The sequence below is a fragment of the Geotrypetes seraphini genome, chromosome 11, assembly GCF_902459505.1.
Source record: "Geotrypetes seraphini chromosome 11, aGeoSer1.1, whole genome shotgun sequence".
NCBI lineage: Eukaryota > Metazoa > Chordata > Amphibia > Gymnophiona > Dermophiidae > Geotrypetes > Geotrypetes seraphini.
The window spans coordinates 31047710-31069479 of record NC_047094.1 but is presented as its reverse complement, the minus strand read 5'-3'; the positions used below and the strand labels follow the sequence as shown (position 1 = coordinate 31069479).

The following is a 21770-nucleotide window of genomic DNA, read 5'->3' as shown; positions in this document are numbered from 1 at the left end:
CAGCAATGGGGAAACATGGTCGTTCTAAGTGTATCCTGTGGCATTGTAACAAGAAGTTATTAAGCAACACAGACTTATTACAATAGTGAACTCCCTGTAACAGTTATAACTTAAATAACCATGACATGCCCGTGAATGGCGAAAAATGAATTACACTTCATTTCGTGTGAATGAGTGAACCCAAAACTACAGATCCACAGATAGTGAGGACTGACTTTTATTGTGCAATAATTAATGTTGGAGATATTAACGTAAAGAGTTACCTTGTGCAATCCATGATGGTACTGATGCGATGTGCTATTGTTAGAACGGTACAGTCTTCAAACTGCTTCTTGATGACTGACTGAATGAGATTTCCTGTTTCAAGATCTACGCCTGCCGTTGCTTCATCTAGAACCACTATTTTGCTCTTTTGGAGAAGTGCTCTTGCCAAGCAAATAAGATATTTTTGACCAACACTGCGAAAGAAATAAAGAGTTTGGTATAATGTAAGACACAACAAAGTTAATTTTCCATAAAGGACTAGATTCGGTAAATGACGCTGAAATGTGGGAGCTGAAAAGATGCATGCTGAGAGCTATTCTATAAACGATACTCCGAGTTGTGTAAGTATGGAGCCAGGGGAACCAAATCCACAAATGCAAAGAAACAAAACATGGGGTGGATTTGTACTAATAGACTGGTGGACACAATCTATTGCATAAATGTTCTTTTATTCATCCAGTAGCTTTAAGTCATAGAGTGTATGACATAGACCTATTGGATGAATAAAGAGTCATTGAGTTATTGCAGGGGTAGGCAATTCCAGTCCTCGAGAGCCGGAGACAGGTCAGGTTTTCAGGATATCCACAATAAATATGCATGAGATAGATTTGCATCTCAAGGAGGCAGTGCATGCAAATCCATCTCATACATATTCATTGTGGATATCCTGTAAACCTGACCTGGCTCCGGCTCTCGAGGACTGGAATTGCCTACCCCTGAGTTATTGGATGAATAAAAGAACATTTTCATGATTTCCCCAATGAATATGCATGAGATCTATGTGCATGCACTGCTTTCAATGCATATTCATTGGGGAAATCCTGAAAACCCAGCTGGATTGCGACCCTCAAGGAGGGACTTTGAGATCCCTGCTTTAATCAGAACATTTGTTTACTAGTCCTGCTGTACAAACATTTGCCTGATTTCACCTGAGATTTTCCCCTCTCTCTGAACACTCAAAGTTCAGCTGACCGGGCAGATCTGACACAAAGTCCTTCAGCAGGGCCAGTTCTAAAGCTCTCCATAAGTCTTCATCGGATCGTCTACGTAAGGGATCCAGGTTTAGTCTCAAAGAGCCAGAAAACAAGGCTGGGTCCTGGAATAGAAACCATAATAGTCGTGCAAATGCTGACACTGAACCTCATTTTGATCTTTTTTCTGCTTCCTCTAGATCAGGGGTTGTCAAAGTCCCTCCTCAAGGGCTGCAATCCAGTCGGGTTTTCAGGATTCCCCCAATGAATATGCATGAGATCTATTTGTATGCACTGCTTTCATTGTATGCTAATAGATCTCATGCATATTCATTGGGGAAATCCTGAAAATCCGACTGGATTGCAGCCCTCAAGGAGGGACTTTGACACCCCTGCTCTAGATATAACCTCTCCAGTATGTTAGGAAGATTCAGCTTCAGCTTTATTCATTTATAACCCGCTTATATCTAAGCAGTGTACAAATACTAAACGCAAAAAAATATAAAGCACAGGTCTAAAGCTATTCATAAATTACATAAAATATTTGCATAATAATAATAGAATCCTTTTTTAATATTCACATTTCCATGATAACACATAATTAATTTATATCTCCACAGAAGCCTGTTCTTGTGTCCTGCATCCTCTGTAAAATAGATTTTTGCAATGCATTATTTTTAGGCATGACAAAATCAAGGATACATGCCTTGCAAGTGATACAGAATACAGCTGCGTGGATGATTACTGGGGTTTCACATTATGATTATTGAAACATGTTGGCAGATAAAGGCCAAATGGCCCATCCAGTCTGCCCATCTGCAGTAACCATTATGTCTACCTCTCTCTAAGAGATCCCACGTGCCTATCCCACATAGAAACATATCCCCAGTATTGAAACAACTACATTGGTTGCCCATTGTATTTCATATTGAGTATTGACCATAATACATCATGTACTCTACGGAAAGGCACCATGGTATCTGATTGAGACAGTACATGCCACAGTCAGCAATGAGATTGTCTCTGGAAAATACCCATGAAGTACATTATCATAAAACATGGATGGCAACAATTTCTGTGGCAGGTCCAAGGTTATGGAATACCATGAATAGTTCATTAAGATTATGTTCTGATTTAAAATCTTTAAAAATTCACCTATTTGTCAGAACTTTTTTTTTTTTTTTTAAATAAATAAGGAGATGTCCTTATTTTCCTGTAAGGAGCAAATTAGAAATGGAAGTCTGATGTATTTTATTTTTTTAAGTTAATTTGTTTGGATTTGTAGAATCTGTAGATTTTATATATTTGTTGTGTTTGATCTATTTGTGTAGGCGGATATTGGAATCCGCTTAGGCTATAAGCAGAATAGAAAGTTTTTATGTATAACAATTTTTATTGAAAGAATCAAATAACCAGTACAATAGGATAATACAAAAATACATTCAATACAATAAGAATTACAAAAAATTTCATACAAATTTCATACAAATTTAAATCATTCTTTCAAATTTAATTTCCATATGAATTAATTTAATCTTATCTACACCCCCCTTAATTCCATCCCCTACCTACTATCTTCCCCTAAATGAAATCCTTCACCCTGGATGAAAGTTGACAAAAATAAAGAATTAAAATAAATAACTGGAATGTAATTAATTATTAAACCTAATTTTCATAATAAATCATTGATAACCAAACTTCGTATTTTTGGTGAAAGATTCTGAATGTAAGGATCCCAAACCGCCATAAAAAGACGAGTTTATTTAGACGAACCTCGAACCTCCCAACTCTCAAATAAAAATAAGCGATGTAATTGATTCCTCCAGTGCCAAAAACTTAGAGATTCTTTCTGCAACCAAAATTGCATAATACATTTATGCCCAATCATACAGGTTTTCTGAAATAAAAGATATTTTATTTGGCCAAAAAACCCACAAGCTGATGCTTTACCAAAAATTATTCCCCTAGGATAACCCACTATCGAATTACCCCATAAAGAACCCAAAAATAATAGGATGGCAGACCAAAATGAGTTGATCAAAGGACACAACCAAAAAGCATGAGATAATGTGCCAGGAAAGTTTTTAAATAGATCAATCAATCAATAAACTGTACCTGCTGCTACGTCTAATTCATGTTGCTACCATAAGCTTTCACTAACAAATGAATTTTTAAGTCTCTTAGAATTACCGTATTTTCACGCATATACCGCGCACCCGTGTAAAACGCGCACACGGGTGTAGCGCGCAGAAAACCTACTCCAATTTTTCCAATTATACGTAATTTGTTGAATGGCAACCCCAGTCATTATAAGTAATAATTTGTTATTATTTGTAGAAATCTGACTTTTTGCTCTCATTGCCATACCAAACATCACAGTATCATATGATAATGCCACTGGGTTGTCTAATAAACAATTAATTTGGTCCCAAATTGATTTCCAAAAATTCATAATAAATGGACAATAGAATAATAAATGGTTCAAAGTTCCTGCTTCAAGATTACAGTGCCAACATCTATTAGACTCAGAGTTATCCATATCTATATGATAGGAAAGGGTGGGAAGGGTAGGAGAATAGAGAATACTATTTGTACCATTGATGATTATTAAGTGATATATTTGTTATTGATTTGTTTGGATTTATTGTCACACTTATTGTAAGTTTGAAAATGAATAAAGAATTAAAAAAAAACAACAACAACCCAATAATGTTTGAACAGAATTCTTTCCTCAATAGGCAACCAGTGCAGTTCATGCCAAGCTGGTACAGTATTTCAAATGTGCGGAATGGTTCACTTCTCTCCTACCTGAGGAAGGAATGTAATTTTTTTCCTGAGATCATGCAGACCCACTTCAGCAATATTTATTCCGTCGATCAAGATCTGTCCTTTGGCGGCTTCAACCAGTCTCAACAGGCCCATGGCAAGGGATGATTTTCCAGCACCTGTTCTTCCAGCTATGCCAATCTGTATCAAGACATAAGGATTGACATTTCTAATTAGATGCTGATGCTTATACAATTCCCTCCAAATTCGGTATGCGGTGCCTTACATCGTATGCATAAATCAATGCAGACAGCGGATTTTTCCATGTGGATCTGAAAAGGGGGGGGGAGAGACAAGGGCAGATCAGGGGGGTTCATAAAAATTCCATGCTGCGTTATTAAATATGATAGATTTGTGCCCAATTTAGGCACTAGGATTACACCAGGTTTTAGTTGGTGTAAATCCTCATTCTCAAAACTGGGCACTGATCCCAGCACCAGTGGGGTAGTAAGGGGGGATGGGGGGGTGGACCACTCCAGGTTCTGTCGAAGGGGAGGGGGCGTCAGCACATCTTCACCTCCCTTCCCTACCTCCACCCCCACCCCCATCTTTTCAAATCTTCGCCATTGCAAGCAACTAAACATTAAAAAGAACCCTTAAGCGGCCAGTGTTGCTGTTGATCACGTAAGTGCTTTTGGATACCAACCTCCTGATGATCTTCCGAATCTGAAATTACAGCTCAGGTCTAACGTAAGGATAGATCAGAGGTCACAGTAACAGGCTTACCTTTTCTTGCTTGTTGATTGTTATGTTGATATTTTTCAGAACAAAATCCGAACTTGACCTGTACTTTAATCCATAGTGGCAAAATTCAATCCTTCCATCAGTAGGCCATGCATTACTTGAAGAATTCATGGCCAAAGTCCAGGGAGCCTGCATCAACGGGAGAAGATATTTTGTGAAACGTTATCTAACCAGTCACAAACCTAGAAGGCTAAGACGCATAAGGTACAGGTGGAAGGGGATCAGAATCTGTGAGATGCAGCTGATCTCTTGGTAATTACTTTTATTTTAAAGAATTGTAGTTTCTAAACTGCTCTATGATGATTTCTTTCTTATGTATGTTTTAATTGTAATCTGCCTAGAATTTTAGATTGTGTTGGGTAGAAATTGTTTAAATAAATAATGTATTTATTTTGTAAGCTGCTCAGAATGCTGTCACGATGGGTGGGATACCAAATGGCTAATTAGCCTGGAAACATTACCTGATTTTGCTTGGACAGACCACCATCAGCCCAGTGACAGAGTAATGGGGGGTGGGGGGTGCAGGGAGTACGGACCACCCCGGCCCAGCCAGGGCGCCATCCCCTCCACCCACTACCCTGTACCTCCGTATTATCATCGCTAGCGCGAGCCACTTCTGCCTGTTGCTCGTGCCAGCCTGGCTCCTCTCTGAATCACTTCCAGGTCATGGGGCCAGGAAGTGACGTCAGAGGGAAATCCATTGCTGGTATGAGGAGCATGCTTGCAGAAGCCACTCGTGCTGGCGAAGATTAAGAGGTACCGGGGGGGGGGGGGGGATGACGCGAGGGTGGCATGGTGTGGTGAGGGATAGCACAAGCGTGGAACGGGGCAGGAACGAGTGGGGATGTGGAAGGAGTGGGGGTGCTGAGGGCAGGGGGGTGCAGTGGGGCACGGGGGAGCGCCACAGCCCCGGGCACCTCCTACCCTTACTATGCCACTGCATCTGCCTAAGGCTCTTACCTACATTGCTTTTCAGTCCTTGCATGAACTACTGATGTGACTTGAAAGTTTTACTTTTGTTAGAACATCTCTCTTTTGGGTTTTTATCTGCCGTCATTTACTATGTTACTACCATGTTTCACTGAAAATAAGATCTACCCCGAAAAAAAGCCCTAGCATGATTTTTGGGGTAGGTCGTAATATAAGCCCTACCCCCGAAAATAAGCCCTAGTCGTAGGCAGCCGCGCTCCCCCGCCCCCACCGCGCAGCCGAACTGCCGCTTACCCTCCATCCTTCCCTCCCAACTGATCCCTGCCGACCGCGACCATAAATACCTTCTGGCAGAGGAGCGTCGGGCCAGCAGCACTCACAGGCTGTTTCACGGCCTTCTTGCTGGGGCCTTCTATGTGCCGCGATACTGATGATGTCATAAGTACACAGAAGGCCACCAAGCAGCCTATGAATGCTGCTGGCCTGATGCTCCTCTGCTGGAAGGTATTTATGGTTGTGGTCAGCGGGGATTGGTTGGGAGGGAAGGATGGAGGGTCAGCGGGGGTTCGGCTGCATGGCGGTAGGTGCTCAAGAGTTCTGCTGCACGAAGGATGGGAGGGAGGGAAGGATGGAAGCTGGGCAAGGGTTCTGCTGCACAGGGGGATGGGAGGGATAGAAAGATGCTGCAGAGGGAAGGCACAAGGGGATGGGTGAGAGGGGAGGAAAGATGTTGCACATGTGGAAGAAAGGAAAGAGGAAGAACTGGGGTGAAGGAGAGAAAGGGAGAGATGATCAAGTACATGAAAAAAAATAAGCTCTACCCAAAAATAAGACCTAGTGCCATATTTGGGCCCCAAATGAATAAAAGACAATGTCTTATTTTCAGGGAAACACGGTATGTTCATTTGACTTTTGAAGTCTATCCACCTTATCAATGCATGGCGCATGGGGAAAGGATAATCAACTCTGACCAATTGCATTTTCTTAAATTTTTTTTTTTTTTTTAGACATTTTGGGATAAAAGCGATGGCTTACCTCTTTTGGAGCTGCCGAGTACTCGCTCACCCTTTCCACAGAAACAATGTTGTTTTCTACATCTGACCAAGAGCGCACGATCCAGTTCAGGACGCCGGTCACCTAGAGGAAGAAACATGAAGGCCGGCCAGAATGACAAGTAGAAACGCACCAAACGCACTAACCTCCCCTTTTACAAAACCGTAGGGCGGTTTTTAGCGCCAGCCATGGCGGTAACAGCTCCGACGCTTTTAGAAGTTCCTAAGAGTGTCGGAGCTGTTACCGCTATGGCTGGCGCTAAAAACTGCGCTATGGTTTTGTAAAATGGGGAGAGGGTAAATTAGAAACAGTTTTAGAACTGGGGAGGTTGGGAGACAGAGGCAAGTAGGCTCTGGTCTCATAAATTGTTGGTACCAAACATAAAAGGAAATATAAGGGATGAGCACACCTTAAGATCAATAGATCAGCATTTGCTGACCATCCCGTCTCTGAAAATTATAGGCACCAGAAGAGCTACAACTTTTTCCATCATAGCACCCCAGCTATGGAACAAGTTACCAATTTATCTGCGTGGTGAAACTTCTTTAGAAAAATTTAAAAGCACATTAAAAAGCCACCTATACAAAGATGCATTCGAGTCATAAACAGGATAACTCTTTTATCAACAATTTCAGGTTCAAATATTTCTATCTAACCAGATCTATATATAGTTCACAACTTCTCCCTTTCATTTTTAGACCTTGTTTTATTTGTAAAACATTTTTAATTACCCTCCTGATGTTGTTTTTCCTTAAATGTTCTCTTACTTTCTTTAATAATTGTAGTTCAATCCTTTTCCTTATGTATCACTTATTAATTGTGTACATTGATGGTATGTTTGACTGTTTAAATTGTTCTATGTTGTCCTCCCCCCTCAAAATTTTTTTTTTATTGTTATACGCATTGAAAATATTTGATATTGCGTTTATATCAACATTTTAATAAACTTGAAAACTATATCAGCAGTTGCCTAGGTATGGGAGGGGGGCCCTGGGTGGGCACTGACCACCCAGCAGGGGCACCACACTTAGGGTTACCGGATTTTCCATTTGGAAAATCCAGACCCCCTAGACTCGCCCCCAGTTCCACCCATCCCTGCCCCATTATGGCCCAGTCCCGCCCCCAATCCCCCCTCCCCCCACTGCCTGCCCTCGTCGGGCAGGACATCTGCGCATGCGCAGATGCCTTCCTGCTCGACGCAATGTGGAGGAAAAGTGCCGGGTTTTGAAAAGCCGTCCGGACCCCCGAACATGTCCTCAAAAGGAGGACTTGTTCTGGGAAATCCGGACATCTGCTAACCCTAACCACATTCCTTAGAAATTTGATTAAGCAATTAATCAAGATACCTAATAAACTTGAAACTTGAAACTCTCGCTCTCTCTCGCTCTCTTTTCTGACAGTGGCCCCGCATCTGCACCTGACGGTGTGGGATAGATACTGCCACAAAATCGTTTAGATAATAATAATAATAATTTATTTTTATATACCGCCATACCCGCGAGTTCTAGGCGGTTCACAACAGTTAAGCACAGTACAAACAATGCAAATCATTTGAGATTTGACAAATTAAGCGCATACAATATAAAAAGAAATACATACAATATAAGAATACAACAACGTTAAAATAAAGTAAAAAGTTAAAAAGAATAAGATGCATTAAAAACCCAGCCTGTTAAATAATTGACCAAGACCCAAACCATAAAGAATTTTTAAAATAAAAATTAAAACTCTAAATTCAATTCTGGCTAGCAGTGACAACCGATGAAGTTAATTTAGACGAGGCATCATAAGATCATACTTCCTCTCCTCCCTCCCTCCAAATCAACTTGGCCACTCTATTCTAAATTGCCTCCAATCTATCTAGCTGCTTTTGAGGGAGATCCATAAAAATTACATTGCAATAAGCAGTTAAGAATATGTGACTAAATTATCAGTTGTACAAATCAACTGAATAAGGAAACTTGAAGAAATGTTCAATAACTATAAATACCAGATAATGAGGACAAAACTATATTAAGTGGATTTCTTGCTAGACCTCAAAAACACAATAAGGCACTACTTTTAATTTTATTCGTGCCCTTACTGGGGTGGTGTTTTCATCATTGGTTTAAGCAAATAGCATGTGCAACAATACTTTTATTTAATTTTCAACAGGCTTTGCATAAATTATAAAGGTGCATGAAGTGCTGTAAAGTGCTATAGAGTGCTGTAAAGGAAAGGCACTTATCTTATGTATAAGAATTTTTATTGAAAGAATCAAATAATCAGTACAATAGGATAATACAAAAATACATTCAATACAATATGAATTACAAAAAATTTCATACAAATTTAAATCATTCTTTCAAATTTAATTTCCATATGAATTAATTCAATCTTATCTACACCCCCCTTAATTCCATCCCCTACCCACTATCTTCCCCTAAATGAAATCCCTCACCCTGGATGAAAGTTGACAAAAATAAAAATTTAAATAAATAACTGGAATGTAATTAGTAAACCTAATTTTCATAATAAATCATTGATAACCAAACTTCGTATTTTTGGTGAAAGATTCTTGATTATAAGGATCCCAAACCTCCATAAAAAGACGAGTTTATTTAGACGAACCTCGAACTTCCCAACTCTCAAATAAAAATAAGCGATGTAATTGATTCCTCCAGTGCCAAAAACTTGGAGATTCTTTCTGCAACCAAAATTGCATAATACATTTATGCCCAATCATACAGGCTTTCTGAAATAAAAGACATTTTGGTTGGCCAAAAACCCCACAAGCTAATGCTTTACCAAAAATTATTTCCCTAGGACAACCTACTATCGAATTACCCCATAAAGAACCCAAAAATAATAGGATGGCAGACCAAAATGAATTGATCAAAGGACACAACCAAAAAGCATGAGATAATGTGCCAGGATCTTTATTACCTTTAATACAAATTGGGGTATCTATTAAATTTGCATGAAAAGCTTGAATTTGGGAAAAATAAGCCCTTTTATAATCTTTGGTAGTTTATTAATAGATTGAGTAAAATCAAGAAGAGAAATCTGAATTCCCAACTTCTCATTCCAATTTTGTAGAATAAATGCCTTTCCTTTACAGCACTTCATGCACCTTTATAATTTATGCAGAGCCTTTTGAAAATTAAATAAAAGTATTGTTGCACATGCTATTTGCTTAAACCAATGATGAAAACACCAACCCAGTAAGGGCACAAATAAAATTAAAAGTAGTGCCTTATTGTGTTTTTGAGGTCTAGCAAGAAATCCAATTAATGTAGTTTTGCCCTCATTATCTGGTAAATTATCAGTTGAAAATAATTCATTGTTTAAGCCATAAACTTATTTTCCACTAATATGTGTACACTAAAGCATTTTCTCTGGATAAAACTTGTAATACTTCGTTCCCCTTCGTTCACTTAGCAACGAAAGCATGATCAGTAAACAGGAATCACAAATTTTCTGTACCTGAAGGGCAGAGGATACGGAAAACCCCACAATCCCTGGACTCAGATGGTTCTTACCATCCACAGCAAGTATAGCCGCTAGCAGCACAATTACATTCCCTAAAAACTCCAAGTTTGTGGCCAACCACCTGCAAGCAATGAAAATAAAACGCATTTCTTATGTTTACGTTCTAATGTCTGCTTCTTTAAGATTTGTAAGCTATCATAATCGGATGTGATAAACAATTCCCTAAGGAAGTATATGCCCTAAACATGCTGGGAACTCTCTCTGGTGCTGTGATTGCAATGCGCTTGCCTTTGGAAAAAGAACCATTTTTATTTATACTTTTGTTTGCTTGTTTTAAAAGTAGAATCCATTCAGTCGAAAGACTCAGGTTCTGTTCGAGGTAAGCGTAAAATCAGCGGCATAGTGAGGGGGGAGTGGGTGCTGTCTTGGTGGGGGCGCCGGCATCTCTACAGGGAGAAGGGAGGGCACGAGTGTGGCATGGGTAGGGTTACCATATGGCTCTAGAAAAAGCAGGACGGATTGAGACATCCGGGTTTTACTTCTACTGAAAGCAATGGAAGTAAAACCCGGATGTCTCAATCCGTCCTCCTTTTTCTGGAGCAATATGGTAATAGGAATACCAGAGGTCCGGATTTCCCTGTCCGGGTTCTGAAAAGCTGTGTCAGGCAGGGAGGATGTCCGAGCATGCGCGGCCGTCACGCGATGATGACGCACGCACGCGCGGACTTCCTCCCTGCCCTACAAGAGCAGGCAGCGGGAGGGGGGGTGGGGTAAGGTGCGGCAGGGCTAGAGGGTCCGGATTTTCCAAAATGAAAATCTGCCAACCCTAGGTGTGGGGGGAGGGGTGCGAAAGGAGCAGGAAGTGAAGAGGGCGCGGGGGTGAGGGGGACATCTTCTACCCTCACTACGCCACCGAGTACGATGAATCCTATATAATAAAAGCTTACCAGCGCATGCACTGTTAAAACAGCGTGATCCCTGCCGCTATGGTGTGGGGTCCGAGGCCATGTTCCATTTTAGAACCCGGCGGCAGGGAACATTCTGGCCACTCCCCTCCTCCCGCCCTCACTCACCAACCGGAAGCGCAGGCAAGCTCTCTCCCTGCCCACGTCCTCGGCAGGGAACACACCTCCCGCCTTCGCTCACTGCCCCCGCTGATCCTCCTCTTCAGAGCAGCCTGCGATCGTGGCTGGCTTTAAAGAACCTCGCAGGCTGCTCTCCAACCTCAGTTGCACGTTCCCTCTGACGCACGGGATCACGTCAGAGGGAACGTGCTACCGAGTTGGAGAGTGGCCTGCGAGGTTCGCTAAAGCCGGCCACCACGATCGCAGGCTGCTTTGAAGAGGAGCAGGCCAGAAGACACTGGGATGGAGGGAGGGTAAGAAGGGGATCAATACAGGAGGCCAGGGGGAGAGGGAAAGGGGGCTGCTTTGGGGGGGAGGGGTGTGCTGGAGGGAGACAGAAGGGGCCATGGAGAGATAGGGAGAAAGAAAGGGGGCTGCTTTGGGGGGGGAGGTGTGCTGGGGACAGACAGCTTTGCTCTGGGGGGGGAAGACAGAAGGGGCCATGGAGAGACAGGGAGAGGGAAAGGGGGCTGCTTTGGGGGAAGGGGTGTGCTTGGGGCAAACAGCTTTGCTCTGGGGGGGAAGACAGAAGAGGGCCATGGAGAGACTGTCAGGGAGAGGGAAAGGGGGCTGCTTTGGGGGGAGGTGGGTGCTGGGGCAGACAGCTTTGCTCGGGGGGGGGGGCAGGGGGAAGACAGAAGGACAAGACAGCGGCTAAGGAGAGAGAGATAAAGAAACACAGACAGACAGACACATCTATTCTTGCACCTGTTAATGTAATGGGCTTAAAGACTAGTACATTAAATAATTTCTCACGGCGTTACGTCAAAGGATGGCTCGATATCATATAATCTGGAATAGTTATGTACTTGGAGATTAGCCTCCTCTTCATCACAGCTGTAACACTGTGGGTGGTTGTTTTGCTGGTGTGGGAGGGTTGGGGGGATGCTTGGGGGAAGGGTGGTCTAGCTTCTGATTTGTTAATTGGTATCCTAGTATTGCAATCTGTTTTGTTCTGGGGAGGGGGATTGTTTGGGGAATGGGGAGGGCTTGGATGGGTTGCTGCGATTGTATGGCTACTGTTGTATTGTTTAATCTTATTTTGCATAATTTCAATAAAAATGATTAAACAACAACAACAAAAAATTCTCCAAAATGATTTTGCTATCATCCTTGAAGCCTTCCATTACTCTGGTGCTCAACCCAGTCCTTGGGACACACTGAGCCATCAGGTTTTCAGGATATCCACAATGAAGGGCAACAAAACCAAAAAAAGAAAAGCAACAAAACCAAAAAAAGAACCAGTGGTCCAACTTCGTCTGCAGTGAAAAAACAGACCAGAGCAAACAAACCAAAACTGCAGGCTTGTACACGGTGCAGGCAAAATTTTATTTTGACAAATAAATCTTAATTAATAACCTTTTACCAGACAAGGGACCCAACACGGTACTGTGACGAACTTTTAGTGCAATTTGGCGATTCTTTGGCGTGCTACCAAAACGCTACTTTCCAAGGCTTTTTTTGTGACCTTTTTTCTTTTTTCCTTTATCACCATGGACCCCTGATGAAGGTTGTCCGAAACACGGACCGTGTTGGGTCCCTTGTCTGGTAAAAGGTTTTTAATTAAGATTTATTTGTCAAAATAAAATTTTGCCTGCACCGTGTACAAGCCTGCAGTTTTGGTTTGTATCCACAATGAAGGCACATGAGATAGTCCGTGCAAATTTACCTTTTTTAAAAAATGTATTTATTATTTTGAAAATAAATTATAAGTAATACACTTGTTTAAGTAACATGATAAGTAATGATATATAAAAAAGGAAATTAAAGAAAATATTTTACAATCTTCTTAGACCCCAAAACATTTATAGGGGGAGTCCTGAAAATAAAGAGACTTAGGGCTCCTTTTACGAAAGCGCGGTAGCGGTTTAATGCGCGTAATACCGCACGCTAAACTGCCGGCGGCACTAGCCGCTACCACCTCCTCTTGAGCAGGCGGTAGTTTTTTGGCTAGCACAGGGGTTAGCGCGTGATTAAAAGTCGCATGCACTAAAGCTGCTACCGCGGCTTCGAAAATGGAGCCCTTAATTTAAACATCAGGAAAAGACAAAAAGGAAACGGCCTAACGGGAACAGCCCCTCAGTTCATAATCACACCCTTTAAACATTGGAGATCTTCTTCATGTCCAGAAAACTTTGGAGATGTTCTGGAACAAAAAAATGTATATTTTGTCCCCAAATATTTAATGAGGCATTTGCAAGGGTATGCCAGTTGAAATGTTGCTCCTAAATCTTTGGTCTTTTGCCTCATTGTCAGAAATATTTTCCTCCTTTCTTGAGTTGTTTTCTTAACGTCAGGGTATAACCAAATACATTGACCAAGAAACGGAGTATGCAAATTACGAAAGTAGAATTTTAAAACAGCGTTGAGGTCTTGTTGAAACATAAATGAAACAAGTAAGGTAGCTCTTTCTTCCAAAGTTGTCACAGATGTTTCTGAAATAGCTTATATGTTTCCCAAATCAGGTGATTGATTCTGAGGACCTTGAAGATTTTTTTGAGTCTCACTCCCATTTTTCTTAAGAAAACCAGGTAAATAGTAAATTTTATTCAAAGGAGGAATGGTCTCTGGAGTGCAAATTTACCTAATGCATATTCAATATAGATAGCCTGAAAACCTGACTGGGTGAGCCCCAAGGACTGGGTTGAGAACCACTGGATTACAAGAAAGCAAAACTGTGTCGGGCTCTCATTGCAAGAGACACCTGGCAAATCTGTAAAATCTGGCAACCCTATCTACACCTACCTCTTGCTTCAGTTACCCCCCAGTCCCATTTGCACTTAACTGGTGCCTCTGTTTTATGGGTTTAGTGGAGGAAGATGGTTACACTAAGGTTACACTACAAGTCTTAAAATTTCATGGTACCAGCTGGTAGGTACCTACATTACCTATCTGCAACAATGGCGGGAAAACGTGATCTTTGGCTTACGTCCACTCTGGCATCATTTTGCAAGATAAACCTTTTCTGTTCACCAAAAGCCCGTATCACATGACTCCCTTCAAATGTTTCAGAAAAGTGGGAGAAGATGGGTGAGTGACTAGAAGATTCCAGGCGTTTCAGTTGACAGCAGGTGAACACATAATAGCTCTGATGCAAATAAAAGCAGAGAGAGTGCGTTACCAAGTGGACAATGCAATCACAAAGAATCAATCATTACAAAGTAATGAATGCTTCCATTATGTTTTGTTATTGGAAGGAGCTGCAGCTTGACGTCATCCAGGATTATTTCCTGTAGAGCAGCGTTCTTCAACCTTTTACACCCTATGGACCGACGGAAATAAAATAATTATTTTGTGGACCGGCAGTTGAAGAACACTGGGTTACGTTGTGGGCCAGATCTCACCCATCTCGATCCAATATCCACCCCAGACCTCGCCCACCATAATAGTACTAATTGTAACACCATTTTTTCCATTCATTTTCCATATATATACACGATATAATCTTATTAACAACGCATAATGGTTAACCATAAAATTAAACTACACAAAGCACACTGTATGCTTTTCAATATTCATTCCCACCAGAACACAGGTAACCACTATGCAAATACAGGACCAAAAACTAAAAGTACTAATATATACAAACGAAACCCTAAGATGCAAGACTCTGCATGCACAACCCCAGAGAAAAAGAAACAAATGCATTTCTTACTGAACAATGCAAAATATAGACAGCAGATGTAAATTCTCAAAATTGACACAATTCAATCACTAAATTCAAAAATAAAATTATTTCCCCTACCTTTGTTGTCTCCCTCCCTCCATGTGGTGCCTTACCTTCTGACCTGCTCCCGCCTGGCCATTTTATGCCACCCCCTGTGTTATCTTTGGACCGGCTCCATCCTCCACACTGACGCAGTGCGCAAAGCCGCGGGAAGCGGCTCCTTGCGCATCTAGAAGCCTTCCCTCTGACGTTGTGACGCAAGAGTAAAGGCTTCCGGTTCAGGCACAGGACGCGTGTAGGAGCCACTGCCCGCGGCTTTGTGCACTGCGGCAGTGAGGAAGAGGGAGCCGGCCAGAAGTTAACGCTGCATTGATTGCACCGCGGACCGGTGGTTGAAGAACACCGTCTTGGGCCCGATGCACATGCTGGTCCCTGTGGACCGGCAGAAAATCGGACCAGCATCGGTCCGCGGACCAGCGGTTGAAGAACACTGCTCTAGACACAGAATTGGAGAAAATTTGTGAATAAATCCATAAGTGGGTTCTGAGTTATTTACCACTAGTTGTAAGATATTTTGGGGCAACAAGACCTAAAACACATTTAGGGCTCCTTTTACTAAGTCGCGTTAGAGCTTTAACGCGCGGAATAGTGCGCGCTACATTGCCACTGGCGTTAATTCTAGAAGCGGTAATTTCCCGCGTCACTAAAAACGCTAGCGTACCTTAGTAAAAGACGCCCTTCGTGTACTAATGCATTAACGCCTTTTGAAGTAATTTACCAGTTTGTGTATATTACGGGGCTCGATTTCAAAGCACTTAGACACACAACGTACTATAGTAACCTATGGAACTTTGTGTGTCGAAGCGCTTTGAAAATATGCCTTGATGTGTTATTTTAAAAAAAAATATTTTTGTGTGTTGTGAGTGGGGTACGGGTGTGAAAGCAATTTCCAGCTCGCGCATTCTCATTAGAATATGCTAACTGGATAGGGTTACCAGGGTGGCTTAGTTTGATTTGTAGAAATAATATAACTAAACCTGTCACAGAAATACTTCAGGCCTACCTGGAAGCAGATATAGATAACAGTTAATGGTATTATGACCGCTGTGGCTATGGGGGTGACCACAATGATCACGGTGTAGATCTCCAGTAGGGTGAAGAGGAATCCCAGCCAAGATTTCAGCTTGTCCGGTATGTCGGAATCTATGGCATCTGTGTCCTTACAGAAGCGGTTTAGAAGGTTCCCGATGGGCGTCTGCTCAAAGAAACTCATGGGACATCGGATGACGTTTTGCAGGAAGTGCTGAAACAGGCGGCGAGAGGCAATAACTCCTCCTAGCAGTATCGAGGAGGTGGCGCCAAACTTTCCCAGGGCTGGAGTAGACAAAAAGGAAACCCTGGTCAGTTTTCAAGCGCTGTTTAATCTTTAGTTTGTTTTCCAAAAGAAGAGGCTTCACAAAATTAATTTTTTAGCGGAACGGGACAATTCACTGTGGCCAGTTCATCACAGGACCCATGCTGAAACGTCCCATTCCGAGAAGGGGTGGGGCACTGGAGAAGGAAAGCTCCGGTATTGTTGGTGGGCAACCTCAGGCATGAGTTTGATAGGGGGAATGAGAGTGCTTAAGGAGCAAGATTGCAACAGGGAGGAGAGTGGAACGTAGAATTTTTGGAGGGTGTGTGGGAGGAACTGCCCCCCCCCCAAAAAAAAAAACACTGAATCATCCCATTCTGAGAGAGGACGGGGCACTGGAGAAGGAAAGTTCAGGTATGAGTTTGATAGGGGGGCTGGGTGTGTTTGAGGGAGAGGTGCCAGATCACGGACAGGGATGAAAGGGGGAGGGTAGAATTTGGGGGGGGGGAGGAGTGGAGGGGCATTGTCCCCCCAAAATGCTGAATCGTCCCATTCTGAGAGGGGGTGGGGCACTGGAGATGGAAAGCTCCGGTATTGTTGGTGGACAACCTCAGGTATGAGTTTGATAGGGGGGCTGGGTGTGTTTGAGGGAGAGGTGCCAGATCACGGACAGGGATGAAAGGGGGAGGGTAGAATTTTTTTGGGGGAGGAGTGGAGGGGCATTGTCCCCCCAAAATGCTGAATCGTCCCATTCTGAGAGGGGGTGGGGCACTGGAGATGGAAAGCTTCGGTATTGTTGGTGGACAACCTCAGGTATGAGTTTGATAGGGGGAGTGAGAGTGCTTAAGGGAGAGGTGACAGATTGCGACAGGGAGGATAGTCGAATGTGGAATTTCTGGAGGATGTGGAAGAGGCACTGCCCCCCCACCCCCAAAACACTGAATCATCCCATTCTGAGAGGGTACGGGGCACTGGAGAAGGAAAGCTCAGGTATGAGTTTGATAGGGGGGCTGGGTGTGTTTGAGGGAGAGGTGCCAGATCACAGACAGGGAGGAAAGGGGGAGGATAGAATTTTTTTTGAGGTGAGGGGCATCGTCCTCCCAAACACTGAATCCTCCCATTCTGAGAGGGGGTGGGTTACTGGAGAAGGAAAGCTTCAGTATTGTTGGAGGGCAACCTCAGGTATGAGTTTGATAGGGGAATGGAAGTGCTTGAGGTGTCGGATCATGAACAGGGAGGAGAGGGGGGAGGAGAGGGGGGAGGGTAGAATTTGTGCAGGTGGGGGGCATTGTCTGTTCCCCCCAAATGATGAATCATTCCAAGAAGGGATGGGGCACTGGAGAGGAAAAGTTGCAGTATTGTTGATGGGCAACCTCAGGTATGAGTTCGATAGGGGTGTGTGTGCTTGAGGGAGGAGACTCGCTAAACCTAGGAGAGTGGAAGACAGAGGGAGAGATGGCAGATCACGGGGAGGGGAAATCGGTCCCCCCAGTCCCCAAATGCATGTGAGGAGAAATTATTGGCGTGTGAGGGCAGCCCATTTGGTTGGGGGGGGGTTATTTTTAATAGCACGTTCATCACGGGATGTTTTCATGGGACAATTCAGCATCAGAGCTGAAATGGTCGCACTGAACTGGCCATGATGAATCGCCCTAAACCCAATTTTAGGACCAGCTGCATAAGTGGATGCAGCCAGGAAACACCTGAAAATCAGCAATTTCAGAAAGGAAAAACAAATAGTTAAGCTCTGGAACGCGTCACAAGAAGTTGTGGTAAAGGTGGATAGCATAGCTGGTTTTAAGAAAAGTTTGGACAAATTCTTGGAGGAAAAGTCCATAGTCTGTTATTAAGACATGGGGGAAGCCTCTGCTTGCCCTGGATCAGTAGCATGGAATGTTGCTACTCTCTGGGATTCTAGAATCTTGCTACTCTTTGGGGATTCTATATGGAATGTTGCTGCCATTTGGGGTTCCGGAATCTTGCTTACTCTGAGATAATGGAATGTTGCTACTCCTTGGGTTTTGGCCAGGTACTAGTGACCTGTATTGGCCCTCATGAGAACGGGCTACTGGGCTTGATGGACCATTGGTTTGACCCAGTAAGTCTGTTCTTATTTTTTATGTAAAAACTTATAGCCCACCTAAATCTAAGCAGGTTCCAAAAATATATACAAATTAAAAACACAAAATAAAATCCATAACATAAAATACTAAGCAATAACAGTATAATAGCTACTCTTCCTACATTTACTCTCTTTTCTAAAACTACCATTTAATGTGTGACTAGTTTATATATATATATATATATATATCACTTCTGGCATAGATATACATATACGCTGGTTCTTATATGAGTAGGTGGTGATTCTTACGTTTAAGTAGAGTTATTTACACATATAAGCACTTCTGGCACAGATATATATATATCTGTGCCAGATATATATATATATATATATATATATATATATATCACTGTGCCAGAAGTGCTTATATGTGTAAATAACTCTACTTAAACGTAAGAATCACCACCTACTCATATAAGAACCAGTGTTTACAAGTATAAGGCACCGAGTGATGCTGTTCTTTTTGTACATTTGCATACTTTACAGAAGGCTCCATATTTAGTGGGGCTTTTGTAAAATACAGGGCTGGCGTTAAAGGTGTGCCGACATTGCCCTGGGCCCCTCTCCTACAGGGAACACTTATGCCTGCTTTAAGCTGAATGAGATGTAGACTGCTGGTGGGCTCTGGGCTGCCCTCCCAAGTCTTTGCCTAGGGTCCCAGCAAGTTTAATACTGGCCCTGGTTAAATGGGATGCCATTTGGACAATCCACCTCTGACCTAGACGCCCTATGGAAACTTGGACTTACTATCTATGAGACGCAAATAGGCCAAGTCAGCAAACCTTGAACGAGCCCAAGCAGACCGAAGATGCCGAGCCGCAGGTTGCTGTGTTCCTGGGTTCCATGAATGACAGGGTCGTCCGCCCACAGACCGAGCCAGTACCCACGTGTAAATGAGGCAGCTTGTTGACTGATGAGCAATAAGATGATATACAAGCAGAGAAGAGACCCTACTGCCCTCAGATAGTCCACATAAATGTTAATGTTAACCTACAAAATGGACAAAACGAGATTTAATGGAACGTGTGGAAAACAGGTTGATGTAAACACAACAGGCTGGGAAACAATATCTTCTTTTGATGAGGAGGGTTTTTGTTATTTTATCACAAACACTGTGCATGTACAGAAGACTATTGCCAAAAGCTTAAAGGTTACGAGCAGGAGGCTAGGAGCCAAGGCAGTCTGGTTTTAAATCCCACTTAGCTTCTTGTGATTTTGGGTAAGGCACTTAACCCTCCATTATCTTGTCAGGGGCATAGCAAGACTTCAATTTTTGAGAGAGCCCAGGGCAGACTGAGACTATGGGGTGACCAAGCATTTCCTTTGAGTTCTCCCCTAGAGAATGACACGGGGGCAAATTTGTCCCCGTCCCTGCAGGAACTCAATTTCCCCGTCCTGTCCCCATGAGTTTTTTCGCTGTCTCTGTCCCATTCCTGTAAGTTTTACCTTAACCGCACAAGCCTTGGACACTTATGATTTTAAAGTGTTTGAGGCTTGTGCAGATGAGGACAGAGCTTAGGCATTGGTGGAATGAGGCATTATGACATCACAATCTAAGCTCTAGAATGTTGCTTCTTATGATTTTAAAGAGTTTGAGGCTTGTGCAGATGAGGACGGAGCTTGCAGGAATGGGGCAGGGACAGGAAAAGAACTCCAAAATCCTAGCTTGCAAACTTGACTCCACACTCACCATGGAACCACAAGTCTCCAGTCTCCGAAAGAAATCCCTCTACACCTTCAGACAACTAGGATTAATCAGACCATACTTTCACCAGCACCACTTCGCCCTAACTGTACATCTGATGATACTACCACAACTAGACTACTGCAACTCCATCTACATAGGACTCAACACCGCTTTAATCCACAAAATGCAACTCATCCAAAATACAGCTGTCGGATTAATCTTCAACCTGAGAAAATACGACTCGATTATAGCATTCACCAGGCAACTGCACTGGCTACCCATTCCATCACGAATAACCTTCAAAACTTCATGCATCATTCACCGTATACTTTATGGAAACTCCGCGGCTCCTCTCGTCCAACTCTTCTCCAAAGCATGGTCTACCTCCCGCAGAACACCTCTAAATCTCCCCTCCATGAAAAATCTTCAATACAAACATGTTTTCCACTCCATGCTCACCTTTCTTGGTGTAAAAACTTGGAATGACCATACTGAAGTGATCAGAATGGAACCTAACCACACCATATTCCGGAAGAAATTGAAAACTCAGCTATTTGACACTTAATCACCTGTATTCTCCCCTTCCCCCTACCCTCCATCCTCATCCCTCTCTATAAGTCGCCTTGAGCCTACCTAGGTATGAGCAACGCAGAAATAGAAGATTAGATTAAATTAGAAAATGAGTTTCTGCGGGGACGGGGAAAAATTTATCCTCGTGTTATTTTCTAATCCAAACTCCCTTCTTTTCCTCTTCCCTGAACAGCATCCCAGGTGTAAGGGGGTCTCTCTTCAATGTTTCAGCTAGCTTGGAGGGGGGGGAGGGACCCCCCTCTTAACACAGCCTTCAACTACAGCAAATGGTAATGTCTTATTTTGTATGTTAATATGTAACTCGCTCTGGATAAGGGCAGGGGAGAAATAAACAAACTAAAAACATGCCTGTAACATAGAAAGTTAAGTCAATTAATACATGTTAAAAAATCTGGCCACCCATTTTGCACAAGCCTGTTTAGCTTTCAAGATCCTACATGGCATCCTCCCTCCCGTTATCCCACTCTTCTGGAACTCCTCTAACCCTAATTCCACTAGATCCTCTCAAAAACTGAAACTATCATTCCCCTCTGCAAAAGGTATATCCCGCGTAGGAAAACTAGGAATATCCCTCCCCTTTAGAACCACAGAACTCTGGAATAACCTCACATCCCCGCTCAGAATTTCAAGCTCCCTCCAATCCTTCCGCAAACACCTGAAAACTTGGCTCTTTTCAAAAATCTAACACTTCCCGCTCTTTGGTACCCTGTCCCTCTTTATCTTCCTAGCTCCTTTCCTATAACCCTTCATTGTAGCTTCTTTTCAACCTAACCCTGTAAACCGTGCCGAGCTCTACGCTTGTGGAGATGGCGCGGTATACAAACCTAAGGTTTAGTTTAGTTTTAGTTTAGTTTAGTTTCCATTGGCCCTGCAATCACATATTAACAGCGGGATCTGGATAGGCCCGTCTGTCTGCCTACATATCCCCCACCTACCCTCATAACCTTCTTCCACCCCTTCATTATC

The 21770-nt window shown here is 42.8% G+C and overlaps 1 protein-coding gene across 6 annotated transcripts in view; it reads right to left on the bottom strand.

Annotated features, from left to right (window-relative positions):
- The window catches only part of LOC117369262 (multidrug resistance-associated protein 1-like), a 92142-nt gene that overhangs the window by 8803 nt on the left and 61569 nt on the right, over nucleotides 1-21770 (bottom strand). For 5 of the 6 annotated variants that reach the window (XM_033963560.1, XM_033963561.1, XM_033963563.1 and 2 more), the window contains 9 exons: nucleotides 19309-19516; nucleotides 16114-16424; nucleotides 14272-14471; nucleotides 10254-10380; nucleotides 6771-6872; nucleotides 4788-4934; nucleotides 4044-4202; nucleotides 1194-1360; nucleotides 264-458 (listed from right to left, as the gene is read on the bottom strand). In XM_033963560.1, coding sequence (XP_033819451.1) covers nucleotides 264-458; nucleotides 1194-1360; nucleotides 4044-4202; nucleotides 4788-4934; nucleotides 6771-6872; nucleotides 10254-10380; nucleotides 14272-14471; nucleotides 16114-16424; nucleotides 19309-19516 — 1616 coding nt within the window. The remainder of the gene's footprint in view (nucleotides 1-263; nucleotides 459-1193; nucleotides 1361-4043; nucleotides 4203-4787; nucleotides 4935-6770; nucleotides 6873-10253; nucleotides 10381-14271; nucleotides 14472-16113; nucleotides 16425-19308; nucleotides 19517-21770) is intronic. The other variant, XM_033963562.1, reaches the window with a different exon arrangement.